We start from the raw sequence: 22,455 nt of genomic DNA, 5'->3' as shown, positions 1-22,455 counted from the left end.
CCAGCAGGGTCGTCGAAATGTGTGGATATTTTTGTAAATCAATTAATAAATATTAACAGCACTGGATATTGTTACAGACGTATTGCTTGGCCAAGCTTATGTATATGGTCGTGCTCGTTATCACGTCTGTGGACCGACTGCTTCGGTGACCCGTCTACCTAGGCCTCCTAGCCTGTGTCTAGTACACACATTTACAAGGAGTAATTTTAATCTTATTTCTTTGCAAAGAATCCGTCAGTCGCCGGTGGTCCCCGGGTACTGGGTCACCCTGTATACACGGTGGCTACGGCTCGCTCGCCACCAACGGGAATCTCGTCCGCCTCAGTTTCCCTCTCAGCAGAGCTTTACGTAGGCGCCACCTCTGCAGCCTCGGAGATGGTCCCGCTCACGATGATAGCGGTACTCTCGTCATCATTCCTCCAAATTTCCCGCGTATTATCGCTAAACAATTTCGCTTGATTCATGCGTCGATATATTAGGGCTATTCTAAGCCAAACCTGCTTCACCACGACAGCGGGCTCCAAGCGTGTCCCGCATGGCAGCCGGTCTGTTACTAATGGCGGGCTGAAATAATGCATGCCAATAGTTGAATATTTAACGTGGAGATGACTGATAATTACATATTCGCTGTCAAATAGGCGAACTTTTGACTCTAGTGGTGATTCGTTGTTCCGCTTTACTAGCCACACCGTTGATCGATACAGGGCTTGATTATTCCGCTTCAAGATGACAGATAAGATAGCGGACAAGATAGCACCGTGAGATGTTGGACAGGATGGTAAAGGCACAATGGTGATAATCGTGAGGATGTTTCGTTTAAAATAACGGTGGTATTCTACGAACACATTCTCTCGAATGTAGTTGTCATTTCATCTCAAGAAATATCAGCTTGAGACAGCTAATGAACACGATGCTGCCATTGCAATTGAGTAGGTCAGGGATATTGATGACTTTTAAAGTTTCCATCAAATTGTTTTTCCCGAGCATATTTTAATCTAGAGAAGGTGTTAGATTTAATATGTTTCCATTTCGTCGGGGAAGGTCAGTTAATGAATCGAAGACTCTATTTTTTTATTTATCGACGTTTCAACAGGGTCCCTGCCTGTCTTCTTCAGGCTATTTATTTAGAAAACAAAAAGAAGGAGACTCCTTCAATGACATGTGTGTGACACTATCTATTGTACTAATTAAGTAAGATTATTCACAGTATATATTCGATTTGTAAGTGTGGTTAATATTAAATTATGTACAGAGAATACGAGAAAGGACAAGAAACCAAAGAAAAAAAAACAAAAAATAAAAATGTTTATGAACGGCTTACATTTTTGTGACTGTCCTTCATGCCTAAGTCTGCCTGCTGCAGCGGTTACTAAGGAAGTGAATTTGAGTTGCTGGAATCAATATGGCTGACTCGCTATTCTGTGTATGACCATGGTGGTATTGATTATGGATCCGTGATTGATTTACGTATGTGGCGCGAGAATTTTAAATTTCGATGAAGTGACGCTCATAGAATACTTGAGTATAAATGGCTAAGATTCTGAATATCAGTGCGTTTGTTGACTGTATCATTATTTGAGATGTGAATCATCTCTTTTATGAGACGTTTGTACCAATTATCCTCTTTATCGATGATTTTCACTTCATCAAAGTTAAAGCTATGGCCTTGTGTGAGTGTATGGAAAACTAGAGCAGACTTTTCAGGATCATGCGATTTCATGTCGTACTTGTGGTTGCTAAGTCTTTTCTCTAAATCTCGAGAAGTCTGCCCAATGTAACATTTGGAACAGTTTGAACAATCTATTTTATATACGGTATTGATTTGATCTAAAGTTGATGTTTTGGATTTCAACTTGCTAAAAATATTATTAGTAGTGTGAGAGACTTTGAAAACCACGTCAATTTGATGTTTGGCAAGGGTACGTCTTATATCCTGCGATAAGCCATCTACAAAGGAAATCGAACCTTTGATGTTATTGTTATTACTATCCTGAACATTCCAATTGATGCTATTATAGAATTTATTCACTCGCTTAGATTGGATGTCCAATATCAGGTGTATTGGGTATCCATTCTGAGCGAGTGTGTCTCTGATTAATTTCAGGTTTTTTTTTCTGAATTTCGGATGTGATAAGGCGATACCCCTGTCAAAAGATATGTTGACGACATTATCACATGTGTTCACAAAGATGAAATCACAGACCTTATGTCAGCTTTTAATAATTTACATCCTAGATTAAAATTCACCCAAAAAATTCGGCGGAGGCGAACAGTTTCATACCAGTAACCACAAAAAATGCGTCTAAGAGATTGATCAAAGTGTGCAGGCTCAGGTGTGTTCATTGCCAACTTTTTTCTTGAAAGATACTGCAGCACGTAGAGCACCAGTGGCCTTTTGCTAAGTGTCATAATCATTGATCCTACCTTCATCAGGCTTCGCTTCGTTAGCATCCTTGGCCTTTTTCTCAGCGTCACAAACATAGATCCTTCAGCGGGAAATCATAGAATTTGATTTTTGCTTCATCAGACGTCAAATTCAAACACGCTTTACAACAGGTTTGCATCATCTCAGCGTCAGCGGCAGATTTCAAATTAGCAACTTTAACAATATAGTCCAAGAAATCGATAGAGGGGTGGGAGTGTGCACGCTGGGACGTGTTCTATGGTATTTTTTTTTCCTGAAAGGTGTTGCAGAACGTAAAGCACTCCCACCATCCCCAAATTTTCTCAGTCGATCTGAATTTAAGGTCAGCGCAACCAATGCAGACTCATCAGTCTAACACGACACATGCAAATCAAAAGTTGTCAACATCATCATCATCATCATCCATGTCGAAGTGATGGCCGTCGAAGCATACTCGAACATCATGAGGCTTATGGAGAGGGCCCACTACTTGAGGAGCGAACTGCCTCCAGGACAAAAGGATGACATAATTTCCAACCATTGAATCGGCGTTGGCATTGGAAATATCCAATATTTGGGTGATATTTCCCATCGTCCGAAGACGAGTGTGGGTGTAAAACAACAGATTCAAAAATTCTGAGTCCCAAAGATTCAGCAGCACGCTGTGGTAACAGCCAGTGATATCGGTAGTCCTGTGTGTGTACAGTAGGACGATACCGATAGTACTTTTGCTAACCAGATACCGACCGGCATTGTCACCAATCTGTGTCATAAGAAATCAGATGCTTTCTTGGACGATGCACGGCAGGTAATCATCCGGAGATTATGGCTGGTGCAGCGAGAGAATGGGAATGTAAAGCCAATGATCATACCGGGGTACACATTTTAAAACGCCAAGTTGAATAAAAACTTTACGAAAGTTGAAAGCTTCAATACGTCCAACGTAACAATCCTCTCCTCAAGCGATATAGACCGCTGGTTTACGCGCGCAAGGAGTCATCTGCTGGCGAAAGTGGAAGATTTCGAACAGCAAGAGTCAGGCTGGAGCATGATGGGGCCCTGAATGTCGTTGTAAACATCAACCCATACCAGCCTCTTGCAGTAGGGCCGTCAACATTCATCGGGCTACCTAACCATATTCAACGAAAGAAGGCGGTGTTCAATGTGCAAAACGATGACGAAAGATGCCTTCTCTGGACCATCGCTGCAGCCCTCCACCCGGTGAAAATCAATGCCGAAAAGGCACTTATTATCGTCGGTAGATTTAAGCGTGGAACTGCACAGGTATCAAATTTCCCTAAACTTTGCATAATGCGGAAAAGTTTGCGAAATTAAATAATTTGCGCGATAATGTATCGGAATATAATCTGAAACTTTTTCACACCGTAGTAGGAAGTGGTGGTAGAAAGATTTTGAATTGGTCATGGAGCGGTAGTAGAATATACGAACAGCATTTAGTGTTGATGCGTCTTATCCCCGTCAAATTATATGCCTCCTCAATCGTAGCGCTTTTTCCAGACCAAAATATTGTTTGGGAAAACAATTTCAGAGAAAGCTTATGAGTCATTCACATTCCTGAATTACTTAATGGTAATGACAGCATCGTGTTCATCTGCTGTCTTTGTTTGAGTTTTTCCAAGATAAGATGGTGTTTAAATTTAAGAGAATGTATGAACCGTATCCAACCTTTATTTTCAAATTGTATATCCTTCTGTCAATTACCATCATATGCCTTTGCCATATAGTCCACCATCTTGCTCCACTATCGTGCCCACCATATAAACTGCCATCTTGTAGCGGCAAGATCGTAGCCTTCGTCGATCAACGGCGTGGCCGGTTAGGTGGAACAACGACTTACAGCTGGGAACCCATGCTAACGCTTACTGTCTATAAAAGATTCCTCGATCTGACAGTGAATGTATAATGATCAAACACCTCCACATTAAATATTTGAATGTTTATATGCATTCTTCGATCCCTCTGTCAATAACACACTTGCTGCATGTGGTACACGCCCAGAACACACTCATCTAGTGAAGCAGATTTGGCTCAGAACCTTCATATACCCACTTTCGCTGTCGATCCTCCACTTGGTGTCGCATAAACATGAGAACGAAAGTCCTAAAATATCTTATTCTTTAGCCTGTAAAGTATCCTGGCTTTGAGTTTCGAATGCGTGACCCTCGTCCTAGCGCTGTCTTCTACAATCGAGAGTTATAATCGCGAAGTCTCTCATTTCGGGCTCTTCGCAGGGTTTGGGGAGTTGTTTGTGACGGGTATGAAAAATGCGACATTACAATATATAGCACAGCGACAAATTTTATTTAGCATTTCACCCTTACCCAGTGATTTGACCTCATTGTGGAATTCATGTAGTTGCTGATTCAGCATTGTGCCATAAATGCGAATTATCTGCTTTTCTGCCGGAAATGTCATATTAATCACATTGAACTTAGTGAGTAACCGATTTGTGATAGAATTACGACCACCTCCGGGTGGTCCCATTGCAGCCAATAATTGCATCTTTCGAATGTATTTTCGAGTTTGCTTTTGTCGATCGTACCTACAATAGGCAGACACATCGTTTAAATTATATTAATAAGGAGAATAAAAATCACTGCACTTCAACAGTTATTGAGAAAATTTCCACAATACTATTTTTGTGCCAAGAATGGTGAAAAACAATCGAGCATTTTTCCCGATTAGTCGAGTACAATCGAGCATTTTTCCCGATTAGTCGAGTACAATCGATTATTTTTCAAACTCGAATAATCGACTGACACGATTATTTTTCCTCAAAACCGGTTGTTGTTCTTTACCCTGATGTACGACGCAATACAATATCGATATATGTGATTAAAGTATGAATTATCATCATTGTCGCACTCACTAAATGTGAGTACCTATTTGATAAATAGTCAAGCAACTCTAGGATTTCACTTCGGAAAAAGTCCAACTAAGCTAAAAATTGGTATAGAATTACCTTTCAGCTCTCCAAATCAGATGGAGAATCCCCGAAATTCGGCTGTGCGCATAGCTTGCGACAGCCCAAGAACGGCGAAGGAAATTACATTTTTTCGCGAATATCTTCGTTTCCATCGGTCTTAAGGCTATAAGGTATACTTATGAAAAAAAAGCGGGAAATCATCTAGAAAAAAATGTAATGGAGTTTATTGATAGAACTAGTAATATCCACCAAAAAAAGGTGTGAAACATCAGATTGAGTTTCCTAGTTGCCGCGGCACTGCGTCCTGCGTTCTGTGTGGCAGCGCCATAGCAGCGGCACCTCTTCTCTGACGTCAGGGCATAGATTAGGTCGGGTTTAAACGTAATATGCCTGTTTCTGCTTTGAGATGTCTCGACACACAGTCCCAAATCATTGCTACGCCACATTGGGCGTATATTATGTCGCGTTTTTGAGGCAATTACTCATATTGGAACAATAGTGCGGTATTTGTGATATCTCTCGCAAATAACGAATCTGTAACAGTTGAGTGGGGAATTGATATGTTAAAGGCCTCAAGTGGTAAGAGAAATCATAGAAAAATAGCACTGTTTAATGATGTGCATTCTACACAAGTGTACGTGACCTGCCGTCAAGATTATACTCGCCAGCCCACTATTAACGCTTTCAAAAGGAAACGCGCCATCGAGAATGCTGCTGGTTCATCGGGATGTAGCCCTCCAAAGAGTAAGTTGCGATCATTTGCACCATGATTCGACTTCGAAAAACTTCGTATTTTTTGCGGTAACGAGGTTATTGAGGCAGAAGAAAAGAAAAATCGTGAGAAGCTTCGCAAAACGATTAAGCACGTTGCAACAATCGGCTTCAAAGAAACCATCGTTACGACCTGAGAGGAACGTTGCAAGATTATTTTGATGTCTGCGTGATTTAGATTGGATGTACCATATATGTGTGAGTTTGGCTGATGAAATAATGATTAATCTAGCATATAAGAACTGGCGATATAAGAGTATTGCACGTTACTACTGTAACTGTGTATTGATTCAAGAACTATGGTAAGAGCTCGTAAGGCTTTTTTATTGGTGGAGGTAGGACACAGAGAGGGTGCCACCGTGGTTACAGGCAAGGATGTAACACCATAATGCTAATCACCAAAAAAAGAAAAGATGATCAACCCACGCTTTTAAGGAAACGGTTATCTTCGAGATACATTTGATTGCAGCCAAAGCAAATTATAACAGCAATTGCTTCATCCATTTTGATTCACCAGGCACCGGAAAAAACAGGGTGCCACGTGGATGGTCAAATTATCGCAGCAATGAAAAACATTTTTGCTCCGATAAAAAATAATAATGATTGCCAATTTACCTTCACTGAATCGAAAGAAGTCCCCGTAGATTTTAAACCAGATGATAAAACTATGAAAACGAAGCCTTGCGAACGGTATGGGGACAAAATTGTCATTACGAATCATTATTCTCCAAGCACGCGTATGTTTGACGATGTAAATAGTTCTGTTCCAAAATCTCTTCGTTTTTCACAGAGAAGATCATTATTAAAAATGAAAAAGGAAAATCAGACCCACTACAAATAAAGTGCACCACCACTAGCCATTCTACCCACGTCAAGCGTCTGCAGTTCTTTCATGATAATTTCTTTCCCCTTCACAGATTGGACTGTCTGCTTATTTGCATAGGCGATTCACGTCAAAAGGACTAGTCGAAATTTTATTGTGCTTGGGTTTGCATGCATCTTGCAAAGAGAAATTTCCATACGAATCTTTGAGTGTATTTCATCCTGAACCTTTAATTTTTCCTCCAGCAGACAGCTTTGTCATTCAACATATTTGTGACAATGCAGACCACAATGTGTCTACGCTTGACGTTAGGAATACATTCCATTCGAATCGTTACTCCACATGATACCATCCATGATAGTCAAGAACTTTTCAATTTATGAGCGACGCATACTACTGCAGAGATGACAACGGTTGCCGTAGTTTCGATGCAGATTTATGCAAATAGTGATGTGCCAGGTTTAAAGAAAATTACAGTGAAAAAACTTGATTGTGATGAGGTAACGACGAATTCACTGCTGCGAAATACAGGTATATCATGGATGTACGAACAGTGGAAAGATCTACCATAAATACCAGGTTGGAGCGGCTTCATGGAGTATTTAACGAAAAACGAGGCATGTTTCAAGTCACGTCTATTTTTCTTGCCGTTTATTAACGCACCCACAAATGATGACTACACTGTACATACATCTTTGAAGAGCGTTCTCAACCATGGATAAAAACACTGCCATATGAAGTGCGTTGGCACATTCGATCAACCCCTGTATTTGAAAGCACGAGAAATTGTTGCAGCATCTAATGGTGATACCCAGCTTTCAAAGATAGTCATCAGGCTTGGAGGCTTTCATTTGCTGGTGTCTTTTATCGCGTCAATCGAATACATAATGGTAGGAAGTGGTCTAAAGGGAGCAATCAGTACGGTTTACGCACCAAAGTCCGTGGATAAAAAGTTGCAGGATCATGAATACGCCAGAGCAATTAGAGCTCATACATTGTTCCAAGTGGCATTGTCTCGAATTACATTCAATGAGATTACGTTTGATGACGATCAGAGTGCGTTAGTAAATATTTGCCTTCAGAATTTAGATGATCCATCGCCATCATTTAATAAGATTGAAAGTTCAAATGCACTTGGCAAGTTGAAAAAAAGTTTCACCATTTTTTTGAAAAATGTCTGAATTTGAAAAAAAAAAAAAACAACTGCGAAACTGTGGGTCCAGTATGTTGAGATGGTCACAATTGCAAAGGATTCATTAGAGCTGAAAAAGTGGGCTGTTCGAACGCGCATTTGACTGCTATTAAAACAATGCCTTCATACTTTCATGCCGCGGGGCATTTTCGATGAGCAAAATTGACACATTTGTATATTCAAGATATGCGAAAACTAGAGATATCCATGGAAAATGAATCTTTTAAGAAGTTCATTAACTTAGAAGTAAATGAAAATATTTCTGCGGAACAGGGAGTGTTTTAGCTTTTGTTGTTAGGGTGCTTTCAGGTATATTGAGAAGACAGCATTATACGATATAATGTTTAATATTTAGAAAAGAAACACATTACACATTTTGATATGCTTCCGAACCACCACAACCAACACATGCATAAAAACATACAGGGAGATATCCCCGTTAACCACGGCGTCCTCCAGTGATGCCAACTTAAGATCTACAACACCTTTCCCTTTTTCGAAAGGCGTTTCGAGTCACAAACTTGAACGGTATTTTTTATTTTATTTATACATAATCACAAATTAAGTCGTTGTCGGGGTTTGATTGCACGTCCACTCCTGGTTACATTGTTAGTTTGTTGTATCGGTATATTTGGTATGGGTTCCACATTGTGATCATTTCTGGGAATTTCGATTTGGTTTATGTCTGGGATGACTACATTATTGGGATGGATTTCTTCAATAAGTTCTGGAACTACATTATTTGGGTAGAACATATCAATTGCTGGATTAGCATCTGAGGTGTTAGGAGTATAGGATACGTTGGATTTCTTGACATGTATAACATTGCGTCTAATAATATTTCCTAGACTATTCTTTATCCAGTAGGAACGTGGACTAGGGTGTTTTCCCACTGCAACTCCTGATTCCCAGTTATCGCTATGTTTGGTTTTCAGAACTACTTTATCCCCCTTATCGAAATTCACCTCCCTCCTTCGAGCACTAGTGTCGTAGTTTTGTTTCATTCGCTGTGCCTGAGATGTTAGTGCTCGGACTACCATTTTGGGATTTATAACTTTAGGTTTTAGGACATTGTAAGTGACAGGTATTTTTGAACGTAGTTGTCTATTACACAGCAGTTGATCTGGGGACCAATCTAGGCCTGGAAGGGGAGTATTTCTATATTCTAGTAAGAGAACTCTAAAATCTGTATTGGTCTCTTGACTCTTTTTGAGAATTAGATTACTTATTTTTACTCCTATTTCAGCTAAACCATTACTGCGAGAGTGATGGGGGCTACTGGTTTTAAGAATTATTTCTTTGTTTGCAAAATACTGTCGACATTCTAGTGATCCAAATGGCATGTTATCAGCTATAACTACTTTAGGATTCCCATGAGTGCTAAACACACTTTCCATTGCATTTATCACAGATGAGGCAGTCTTAGACTTTAAAAGAGATATATCAATCCACTTAGAGTATTTGTCAATAATAACAAGATAATTATGGCCTGCATGGTCAAAGATATCTGTTCCTACTTTTTCATAGGGTAGTTTAGGTATTGAATGCGGATACAGAGGCTGTTTATAATTTGCAGGACGAAACTTTTCACATACTTTGCAGCTACGAATATGCTGTACAATATCGTTGGACATGGAAGGCCAATAGAACAATTGCCGACCTTTAGCTTTAGTTTTTGTTTCTCCCCAGTGACCTTCATGTAACAATTTTAGGACATATAATCTTAAGGAGACGGGTACAACTATTTTATCACAGAGATACAGAAGTCCATTTTCAAAACATAGGTCATCCTTAGTTTTATGATAAGGCATTCAATCATTGGGTAGCTCTTTGTACTCAGGCCAATTAGTTTTACAATACTGAATTATTTGGGACAAAACAACATCTTCATCAGTTTCCATTTGGAATTGTAATAGTCGTTTTGGAGTCATAGGTATGTGTTTGCTGACTGAGTGAACAATTTCACTCATTTGTGAATCATCTTTGACTTCATCTAGTATATATGAGCGTGACAAATGATCTGCAAAATGCATTAACTTTCCAGGTAAATAAGTCACGTTTAGTTGATACTTTAACAATTTTAGTCTCAGTCTTTGTAAGCGGGCTGAGCCAATTTGATGAACTGATTTATTCATAACACTGACTAAAGGTTTGTGGTCTGTTTGGACTGTTACTGTTTTTCCATAGATGTAGTAATGACATTTGGTCACTCCAAAATGTACAGCCAAGAGCTCTTTTTCTATCTGTGAGTAATTACGTTCGCTACTTGTCAGTGATCTGGATGCTATGTGAACAGGTTGAAGGCCATGTGGGCCTTGTTGAAACAGAGTGCAGCCCAAACCACTTTGAGAAGCGTCACATTGTAATACTAATTTTTTTTTTTATGATTATAATTAGTCAATACAGGAGCATTTGACACAAGGGATTTAAGTTGAGAAAAAGCGACTTCATGTGCTGGAAGCCATTGCCAGTCAATATTGGATTTTAACAATTCACATAGAGGTGCAGTTACAGTTGACATATTTGGGATATAGGAGCGTACATAATTGAACATTCCTAGTACTCTTTGGAGTTCTTTAAGAGATGTTGGTGCCGGAAGGCTGACTAGAGCTTTAACCCTCTCAGGATCTGCCATAATGCCCCCTTGACAGAAAATTTGTCCGACATACTTCACTTCACTTACTTTATATTGTAACTTATCTTTGTTAAACTTAGCGCCTACAGCTTTAGCTCTCTCTAAGAAAAGCTTTACACACTTATCATGCTCTGCTTCGCTACTTCCGGTACATAAAACATCATCAAAAAAAATGACTACATTAGGAATATCTCCAAAACAGACTTCCATTATTTTTTGAAAAACTTCTGGAGCATTTGAGATGCCATATGGCATGCGTAAGTATTTATAACATCCATACGGTGTAGAGAAGCTGCATTTACTTGAGGACACATCGTCGAGCGGAACCTGGTGAAAACCTTCTTTGAGATCGAACACTGAATAAAATTGTTTTCCAGCTAGTTTCTCTGATAGCTGTTCTAAGGAGGGTATTTCATGATACTCTCTTAGAATTGCTTTATTTAGTTCAGTAGGATCTAGACATAATCTAAGCTTTCCTGAAGGTTTTTCTACAATTACAAGATTACTCACCCATGACTTTGCATCTATTGTTTTTAGCTTTTGTATTATACCTTTTCTTTCAAGTCTATCTAACTCCAGTTGTAGTGCCGATTTTATGGCACTAGGGATTCGCCTTGGAGGCTTACATGTAGGTATTATATCTTCTCTAGTAGTTATTGTACATTTATGTGGCAAACAACCTACTCCATTGAATACTTCTTTGTTAGCATTGATTACCTTTTGCTTGTCAGATATGTTTTCTACGCAGTGTACTCTTTTGACAAGATTAAAATCAACACGCGATTTGAGGCCAAGTAGAGGGGTGCTATCTGCATCTATAACTATAAATTGCACATATTGACACTCATTTTTTATTGTGCACATCAAATCTACTGTACCGACAGCTGGAATTACAGTTCCACCCCAAACTTCAATTTTCAGTGAGGTAGGATTAACCTTAAACTGCTGGTCTACTTTCTTGAATAACTTTAGAGGAATTATGTTTACTTCAGACCCTGGGTCTAGCTTAATATTAACTGTTTGGTTCTCTGTTAAGACAGTTTCTCGCCACTCATTATGTTGTTCACCTGACTTTACAGAATTTATTTTGACGCTGTCACAGAACAGTGATTCTTCTGACGAGTCTTCTTCATTTGTAACTTTTACCTCTCTTACTTTCCTAACCCTACACGCAACTGCAAAGTGGTTGAAATTACCACATTTGGCACATTTTTTTCCATATGCAGGACATTCACGGGCTTTATGGCTAGTTTGGCATCTCTTACAGTTAAACTCACCACTTTTCTTAGAACTTTCTATTTTGGTCGACTCACTTTCATTACTGTGTGAAACGCCACTGTTACCTTTAGACTTAGGTTTTCTTTTGCCCTTTTTGTGAACATAATCAACGCTGACACTATTATGATCTTGAGGGTTTGTTGTATTAATTTGTTGCACTTGATGTCGACTCAACTCAACTGATCGACAGTGAGCTGCTACTTTGTTGAGTGTTCTATCTTCCATTCGCAGCAAAGACTCTTGTACGCCTTTGTCTCGAATTCCTTGGATGACTCTAAAGATCAGCATGTTGTCCTCCTGGGGCTCTGCCTTGTCGTAGCCACAGGATTTGACTAGTCGTCTGCAGTCCGTTAGGAAATGGTCGAACGTCTCTCCTTCCTGCTGATATCTTTGGTGAAACACGAACTGCTCGTAAATGGGGTCAATCTTGGGGTTTACATATTTCGTATATGCCTCTTTGACTTTGGCATAGTTTTCTTTGTCCTCTGCACTCATAGCGAACGTGTCTAGCAGGGCTCGACCTTGTGAACCAAGCATATTTTTGAGGAGTGCTATTTTCACTTTGTCCGGTTTCTCATCTTGACCGGTGGCGATTAAATAATTATCAAAATCACCTTCAAAGATATGCCAATCTTTGTATGCTGTGGGACTTTCTAAGTCTATACTATCAGGGAGTTTTTCACTAGATGTATTCCTGCCATGTTTGAGGTTAGGATGCGTCTAGGTTCAGGTTCTCACAAAATTCTTCCCGTTACGAAATTTCCGATTTGGTACATCGACTAGATTAGTGCTGTTTTTTTTTTTTTTTTTTTAAGTATTATATTTTTGACACTGATAATTTATGTTTCTTTGCCACTAGTCGATGTGTTCCCTGTCTCCACACGCGGTCTTCTCAATTCACTACCTTTCCGAAATTTTTATTTAGGTCACCTTTAGGTCTTCTCGGCTGCGCCATGTTTTAGCTTTTGTTGTTAGGGTGCTTTCAGGTATATTGAGAAGACAGCATTATACGATATAATGTTTAATATTTAGAAAAGAAACACATTACACATTTTGATATGCTTCCGAACCACCACAACCAACACATGCATAAAAACATACAGGGAGATATCCCCGTTAACCACGGCGTCCTCCAGTGATGCCAACTTAAGATCTACAACAGGGAGCGACATGATAGTTGAACAGTATCTCATTAAATCTTCAAAATTGAGATAAGGCTTCACACATGGTTGACTATCAAGCAAAGTGGAGGAGAGCTTTTGTTAACTTTTTTTCGATACCGGAGAACAACATGCTGATGCAAGAGACTCTCGCGTAAACAGAGACCGTGAAGATGCACAGAAGATACTCCATTGGTTTCAATCTCATTGTCCTTTCCCTGATATCCAGCAAATTATGCCCATTGCAACGGGGATAAGTGGTGACAAGAAAATAAATTTCCACAATGCTCAGAAAATCGGCTCCATTCTGATGGAGAAGAAGATCGGTCCAAATTTTGAAGATATCAAATCCTCCCGCGTGGACAGAGTACTTTTGCATTTAACAGTCAACAGTCACGTCAAAGTTCGTGGTCGGACGGTGTCTGTTGTTCCAATATTACTATTCCAGAGAATCAGTGTCAAGAAAAGATCGGCTGGAGCGCTCCGTATTTATTTGCGATATGAATCAGCTCCGTTCTCCCTGTCAATGCTTATTGAAGGACACCTACGTATCGGAAAAGTCTGCTTTGTTTGACGTCTTCAAGCTATCAGTAGCTGAACTCGATATTAAAAAAGTTACATGCGTCATCAATGGATAATTTTTGATACATGGGGTGTTGTGGCATCGAAACGCAAAATTCGATTTGATTTGTTCAAAGTATATTGGATACGTAAAAAGGTATTACGGTTCAAACGCGGCTATAGTTTTCTATGGAAACAATAATAGCTCCAACAGCGTGAAAGCTTTGGAACAACATCGTCTAGGTGCAAAAGCTTTATCTGCTGACACCTACTTCGACAAGATCATGAGTGTCACAGTGAGCCAAGTAAAATTCCTTTTAAGCAGTAACAACAAAGCGCAGATTGATTTCGATGCTGTCTGTCAGGTTCGAAGCTAATAATTTTGTTGTTAAACACGTTCAAGATGATGCTGACGTTTCAATAATTAAAACGACGTTTGGAATCTTCACATGCGAATAGAACGGTTATTATTGGGGCAGACGTGGATCTGTTGGTAAGTTTGGTTGCTCGCACTACGATTGATGAGGAGATCTTTTTTCTCAAACCGGGCAAGGGAAAAATCAAGCGACAACCCTACTCTTTTCAAAGTTTCTATGATCACGAAGACATCAGGGATCATCTACTTCTACAAGCTTTCACGGGATATGTTTTAAGACAATTACCAACATCCTTAAAGTGGATACATCACACCCTACCACCTTGATAGTATGTGTAAATTGGCGGAGCATCCTCGACACTCGAGAGCCTCGGAGTTGTATCAGCGAGTTAGTCGTCGAGAGTCAGTCGCCATGTGGACAGCACAATAATAAATACACACCCGTCTTAGACCTAATTAGAAGCAAGCTTTATCACCCTGGCTATTATTCTCCCTATACCTAACCCATTGCATACCAGTATCTGTTAATATACTTTCAAAAGGATATGACACAATGTCTGCTCTTTTTCAGAAAGGGAAAACTGCAGTTCTGAAACTCTTGGCAAAACGTCAAGACCTACGTGCTGCAGCAGAAATTGTCAACCAGAGTGATGCTTCTCGAGAATAAATTTCTTCGGATGGAATTCAAGTCTTTCTAGCTGTGTATGGCGTTCCAATTGAGCAGGCCGTCTTGAACGCAACCGATATCTGTACTTCATGAAAGCTACAGGCATAATCAAGTAGGTAAATTTGAGCTTATCACCCCCAACAGCTCAGGCAGTTAAATACCACCTGTATCGTGTATGCTACCACGTGAATTATTAGTTAGGAAATTAGCTGAACCCGCAAGATTGGGGATAGGTATTCAAAAACGGCATGCTGAAGCCAATAACAACAACGCAACTTCATGCCCTTAAGTGTATTTTGTAACATGAAGACGTTTAAAAGAAATGAGTGCGGGTCGAGTCCGCGTCCCCCACGGACGGGGAGACCGGGAGGGGGATTGGCCCACGTGCTACCTCTGACCGGGAGACAGTCAGTCAGTAAACACCTCTTGTAATCGACGTATCGAGAGTTAAGTATCGCTCAGTGAAGTGTAAGAGTGCGTGTGTAGTGTGACAGCTCACCGGGCTATAAACCAAAATCAGAACCCGCGAGTGTGGGATTTCATTGTTACCAACTAAAGGTGAAATAAATAACTCTTCATCTCATTTATAATGACCTGCGCCGAGGTTTATAAGCTTCCTTACTGCATTCCTCGCACCCTCCTGAGACTACCGCAAAACCCTGCTCGGTAGCCGGCGCTTCGGTCCTTACGCACGACCCTCGGGCCACCAATTGCTGCTAGTCAGAGGCAACAATATCTTAGTTTGGTTCGGGGCTAGGTAAGTAAAATCACACCCGACCTGGCGCCCAATAAAAAAGGTAAAAGGCAGCAGTACTTCATGCCGGCGAGTGTGGATCGCCGCTGTAACGAGGGATCGGCCCGTTTGTGCTCCTATTCGGCTTCGCTTACTTAGCCTGGCGAATTCGCGTAGGGTGAAGAAAATCATATTTTCGTCACAGTTTTAAACATGATTTTTTGTAATTGTTCAAAAGGCTGTGGCGCATTGTGTGGCTACCGAAAATTTCTGCCTTAATCGAATATTTGATACAACAAATCTGAACTCCTGACTTAGAAACCGATTCTATTGATTATTCCTAGCAATTTTGGAATTTCCCACCAGTCTCGTGGGATCGTGGGAAAATTAAGAATAGTTCGAGAGAGAAGAGACAATAACTGAAAAAGAATTAGATGTCAGCAATTAGTTACATAAACAACCTTAATTTTTTTTTTCGTCATGCATTCTTCAATATTTACGAAGGAAAATATTAGATTATACCTAATCTGTTATGCTTCATTTTTTACGGTACCCTTTAATATCTTTATAATGTTAGAACAAGAAGCTCAAAAACAGGGGTGTTAATTTTGTACACTTAAATATAATATTATTTCTACCCGAATGTCTATAAAAATATCAAAACAAAAATATACGGCACAAAAACCTCGATTCAAATTCTATCCATTTGAAAACTATCAGTGTTGTCAATAAAATCTGTTACACCTTTTTTATAGAAAATTTCCCGCTTTTTTCTTGATAAGCATACTTAATAGTCCGCAGACCGACAAGAACAAAGATATTAGCAAAAATTGAAAAAAGGTAATTTTCTTCAAGTTTTTGGGGTGCCACAAGTTATGCGTACAACCGAATTCAGCAGACTTCTCACACCTTATTTGGAGAGCTGAAGGGTGAGTGCATACCAAGTTCCAGGCTGGTTGAACTTTTTCCGAAGATGAGCCCATTTTTTGTCTAAAATTCCTGGACTAATAATTAGTAGAAAATAAATGAAAATATTCACCTGAAATTGAAAAATATTTTGAATGAAACTATAAGTTATTAAAACACTTTTCTGACATTAAGACTACGTACTAATATTCACAAAATTTTGATTTCAAATGCACCGTTCAAACAAAGATACGAAATAATCGATTTTGCCATGAATATTTATTGATTTAATCGAGTTATGTTCGATAATTCTTTCGGACCCGATTGATCAATGCATTGATTATTTGGGCTTTGGTGGCCATCGTTACTTTATACTTAAAAAGGTTATAATTTAGGATAGTTCATTTGTAGGGGGTGCGGTTATCAGTTTCAACCATGGCTGAAAATATTCGAAAATGGATACTAGAAGCTAAAGATAAATGCAGGAACAAAAGTATTCTGTTACCAAAATCCGTATCCTATCCACTGACGTATCAATTCCAAGGGAGGCTGAGAACCATAGATTTCTTTCATTGGCATATTGAAGTCATCCATAAATGTGATCATAGTCTTGTCAGCGAATGGAACGTACACACCTTTCGTTCGTTTTTCAACCTTACATTCTATAGCTTCCTGTAAAAGAGTTGAAATGTAAAAAATAAGTAATATGTGATAAGACATAGGTCATGATTAAAATGATAGTAAAAATAATGTGTATTATCTATTGGAAGGTAGATGTTTGGTAAAGTTTAATAAAATCCAACAGTTCTCAGTTGAACGAGTTCTCAATATGGCTTTTCAGTAGTGAAATATGGCAATATGAAAGCTTGAAAACGTATCTCTCCAAAGAACTTTAAAGGCGTTACTTTGACTTACATGGAGAGTATCCCAGGTCGATTTCTATGATTTGATTCTTCTTTTGCAATATGGTATAGTAGACTAAAAACTAGGCGACAAGTATTATATTCATCCGCCATGAAATACTTTGAGTAAGTGAGACCACCCTCTAAAGTAAGGCATGTCAGGAGGTGATTTTACAGTTTCACCCCTTACCTTACTTCGGAGGGTGGTTTCACCACTTGCAGGTGTTGAATAGCAGATAGAAAAAAAATACTTGTCGTTCGGTTCTTAGTCGACCGTAACATATGAGAAAAAAAATCAAATCAGAGAGAGCGAGCTGGGATATCTTCTTCGTTAGATGCCAACTTTTATTGATATCACTTTACATGATGCCATGTGACTCAGAAAGAGAAGGCAAGAAGTTACGGATGGATTGAAACGAGCTTTCACAGGGTAATGGAGCATAAACAATGCTATCTCGATCCATGAATATTATGTAAAATTCTTTGACATGTTTCGTTAATATATATACTCATGTTGTGATATATTTCCTAATGTGGGGAAGGTACTTTTTTTCTTTTCAAATAATATGATCACATGAAACTAACTTATTGCTAGCAACTTTTCTCTACTTTACTTTTTGAATTGAGTTGATTGTGACGATTGCTTGTGAATAGGTGTACAACGATAACATTGTATATGTTTGAAAAACGCATACCGCCTAAACTATTCGTGATAATTATAAACAGTATAGGACTCGTTTTACATAAAATTGGCTATACTTTACAAAAAAATAGTGGTATTGAAAAATCTTTCAAAGTCGAAACTTGGCATTTTTCAAATTGCATCTCCTCCTACAATTCTCAATATTTTTGGCGGGAATTTGGTATACAGACACTGTTTACTGTTCCGAACAATCGATTGTGACAGAAGATGTCGATTATTGGCCTTACTGTCGAAGCACATTACCTGGGGCTCCTCGGGAATCTTAGGAAATAAGGATCGATTATAAATTCATATTTACGCGCCCAAATTTGAGTTGGGAGAATAATTAGACCAATCGGAAACGTGTCGAATATGCGTACCGGTGACCCACGCGGAAATGGTGGGGGCTAGCTGAGACACTCTGCGCCGAACCCTCGAATCAAGGGGTTTCGATTTAACGGCAGATAAGCCAATATTCGTATAACGTTCCGTCTAAGAAGAATTGTGTCGCGTCCAATTAGTATTATCGATTATTAATATAATATAGTGAAGAATATTGAAAGAGTCGATCCCCGAAAAGCCCGGACTGAAAATAAAAGTACGAGAAACGTACAAGTACAATAAAACTGTAAGTAAGAATTATTTCATCCTATCTATCGAATTTTCCTCCTTCATTCTCTCTCTACACTGGGTCTTCCAACTCACCCGTACTCCCTGAGCTTTAGTTCATCGTTGTTGTTTATCGTTAAAACAACTGGCGCCCGAATATTTCGAGGATTGTTATAATTAATGAAATTTACTGTTGAATCGATTCTTGAGCCCCGGCGGCTCTGACACAAGCCGCGCCGGGTGAAAGGCTTTCAAGAGAGTGAAATCAGTTGAAGAAAGGTTTGTATGTGTCGTTAAAAAAATAAAAATAAACGCCTGTCTCACGATCATTTCAGATCTTTTATATCTTGTTTCGGGTCGTATATACAAAATCGGCCAGGGTCGAATAATTTTTTTCGCGCCGTGAGCTTGAGGCATGTTTTTTGGGACACAAAACAGCATTCAGAAAAAAAAATTGACAGCCATCTGCGATCGATAGTTCTGGTAGCTACTTCAGTCGATGGACCCCCCCCCCCCCAAATGTCTGCTTCCGTTAATCTTGATTGATTTAAAACTACTTGTAACAGTAGTTTTGAAGAAATATATATTTTACAATGATTAAACCAAAGTTCAAGAACTTCTTTACATGTTATCTTTCCACTTGTCTTTTTAAGAGTGTTCGAGTCTTTGTTTCCGCTTTACATGATGTCTCATTAGTATAATTTATACAATACGGCACAAGAGATGAAATTCTCAATATGCACCTAATCAGAGCTCGTAGTTCTCATCACGATTACAGATAACATATGTATTTACAAATAAACATATACAAATAATATATATGCATTGTGATGTGGTATTTTATACCCCGTCACATGGTTGAATATCGCAATCCTTATTTTCAGAATGTCGCTAAAAATAACGAAAACACGTTTGAGGCCAATACTCCCATAAGAACGACTGATTTATTCCTAATTGAGTCTTATGTATTAAGCTAATTCCTGTCTTTTTTTTATCTTTGTATCGCACTACAAGAACTATCTTCAACAACATCGCTTCGAAGGAACCGAGAATCGTGAGGCAGAGGTCACGTACCGGGTCAACAGCCAACTACCGTCAACTGCAACAGATTGGATACCGCAAAATCAACTTCAGGTGAATGCCTACCTAGATTGCGTACAGGGTCGTGCGTGAAGCACAACGAAGACCTCCGATTATTTGGACTTATCGGCCAGGAGCCGAACCATCATTACAACGCCACTGCCGCATGGATGCATCGTAAACGGCGCACAGGGCTGTGCGTCAAAAACACAACGAAGCCTTCCGTCGTGATACTTATCAGCCTGGAGCTGAACCAGCATAAGATCTACTGTTCCGTTCACTATAACGCAAAATCATGGCTGCCTAAAAACTCACGGTTTATCGAAGGGCTGCAACGTGAGGACAAGCTCAAGAAAGAAGTGGTGGGCTACGTCGGACTGATGATCTTAAAGATGGGAACCCAGCGTGTAAATAAATACCATCAGGAAGGCTCGGTGCAATAGTGCCGTAGGGCTCGCACCGAGTTGCAGCGCTGGAGAGATAGTCAGCGCGGAGAGTACCAGCACTGTAACAAATTGATGTCGAATCTATCTCCAATTCTCCAGAATATCGATATAGCAGCATTGTCAGTAAGATCATTCTTCTCGTAGTTGTTCCTAGATGGTCTCGCACACATCGATACCGCAATACTGTGGGGGGTAGACCTTGCCCTCTCACCAGTATCGCAAGCAGCTAACCATAGCCCTCCCATGTATCGCTCGACGGATCGATAATTTCACATATGTCAACGTGGGGGGAGAAGACACCCAGAGATGGACTAACGCCCGTCAACACCTGTTGACCCGTACCACGTGACCCTCTGGCCCAATTATCGATCACCGAATACAGGAAGAGGATCAAGTGACGAAATCTCGCCTAAAATCGACCAGGATCGTCACGATCGCCGCTCGTCTCGCCACATTCGACGTACAGCCAGTTCTGTTTACAGATGTGCTTTCGTAGATACTACTATCGCTATTTTCCGCTCACTTATTCTATCGTTTCAGTGCTTTCTTCTGCCTGTTCTCCATTCTTTCTTCTATCTTATGTAACGTGCCTTTCACCTCACCCGGGGGAAAGCCGGCTCGGCACAGAGGCAGATTTACAAAAATGACGGTCTCTAACATGGCAGTAATAGGGTGGAGTATTCTTTAACGGCACTACAGGAACGGGTGTTGGGCGCCAGGCTCGAGAGAGCCTTAAGAGATTATACTCTTACCAGTCCCAATTACCTTGACTATAGCAAGCGTTCGCCGCCTCGAACGGTGAACCAAATCCACAATAACAAAATCAAAAGCGAAACCTATAACCAGGGCAGGCAAGCAAAAACAGCCAACCAGCTAGCGGTAAGGGGAACGTGGGCGCGGAGGTGAGATAGTACGTATGATAATCAACTGACGGTAGATGTAATAACCAGCATTTATCAACAAAAAGAAGCCGTTACGGCAAGGCAGAAGGCACAGAACAAAATATATACACGGCAAGCGGTCTTATCGGCGGCCGCACAGTGGGACAGAATCCAAAATCTCTGGCCAAAAGGTCAAAAATAAAGTTTTATTTTCGGGGTTTTGAAGTGGGGTAGAGTCAGGTAGAGTAATAGTCCGAGCGTCAGATTCCAGTCTTGGGAGGGGTTGATCCCTTACACCTGCTGTTGTATTCCAGTTCTAAAAAGACCCTCGCTCGAGCTAGACGCACCGCGCTCCAAGTGCAATTCTCAGTGTTATATATAGAACGTGCTGAAGGCCACAATAATCAACGGAAAAAATATCAAAAAAATTGATTCGAAAAGGGAAGGTGAGTACAATATCACCATGAAATTCTCATTTTACAATATTGATGCATGTGAAATCAAAAAAAGGATTATACTTGCTAAAATTACCGTAAAATTGCAACGAAAAATTGTAAAGACGTAGAAAAAAGTTGAACTGTCCGGCATTGTGCAGCGGTTTTTCTGGTCTTAGCTTGTAGATTGATGTATTGTTTAGTGAAAACAAAAATAAAAACTTGCGCCTTTTTGCGCCACCGCTGTTGGTGCAATTCTTTGTATTCAAAAGTACATTTTTCTCAATTTCGAAGAAGGAAATCTGAATAGAGAAATGGTTTCGACAAAAATTGTGTAGTTTCGAAATATCTACCCGGGGGTGTACTCACATTATGGGTCCAGTGCCCCAGGTACCCCCCCCCCCCCCCCCCTCTTCCTGCCCCCAAAACATTAGCTTGTTCCTCTGTTCTCAATGATTAATGCCAATTGATGAACAATATTGCGAATCAAATAATAGCAAGTGAGGTTGAATATGTAATAGCCTATTTATATGTAAACTTCGATTTTTCAGAATCTTCTGCCGATGCAGATGGTCCTGTACCTGCGGTACCTGGTTCGACCAGGAAGGATGCAGCGTATGAGGAAATTGAGAAGGCCATGTCCGCAAAATTACAACGTCCTTTTACGCTATCGGATGATCTAAAACTTACCGTACGCAGATTGTTGTCAAGATTCAATGAGAATTGGAAGTAACAAGTGAGGGTAGCTGAAGCTTTTTTCCAATTGAGTTTACTGACTGCGACTCCAGCGATTCGTCTGACGAAGTCTACTGAAGTTCCGGATTGCTAAGTAGATTAACTAACGAATAAATATCATAATTTTCTGATATTGCCCTATACTTACTTGAAAATGTAATAGCATTCTATTTAGTGTATAAAAATCAATATAATTTAAATATTTTCGTAATCACTATGTATTATCATAATTT

General features: G+C 39.8%; 1 protein-coding gene across 1 annotated transcript in view; it reads right to left on the bottom strand.

Moving 5' to 3' along the window:
* The window catches only part of LOC124413872 (dynein axonemal heavy chain 2), a 468,252-nt gene that overhangs the window by 251,893 nt on the left and 193,904 nt on the right, over positions 1-22,455 (bottom strand). The window contains exons 21-22 of the mRNA XM_046894658.1: positions 16,959-17,125; positions 4,747-4,967 (exon numbers count right to left, since the gene is read on the bottom strand). Of these exons, the coding sequence (XP_046750614.1) occupies positions 4,747-4,967; positions 16,959-17,125 (388 nt within the window). The remainder of the gene's footprint in view (positions 1-4,746; positions 4,968-16,958; positions 17,126-22,455) is intronic.

Source organism: Diprion similis, chromosome 13, assembly GCF_021155765.1.
Source record: "Diprion similis isolate iyDipSimi1 chromosome 13, iyDipSimi1.1, whole genome shotgun sequence".
Taxonomy (NCBI): Eukaryota; Metazoa; Arthropoda; class Insecta; order Hymenoptera; family Diprionidae; genus Diprion; species Diprion similis.
This window is presented reverse-complemented; position numbering and strand designations above follow the sequence as displayed.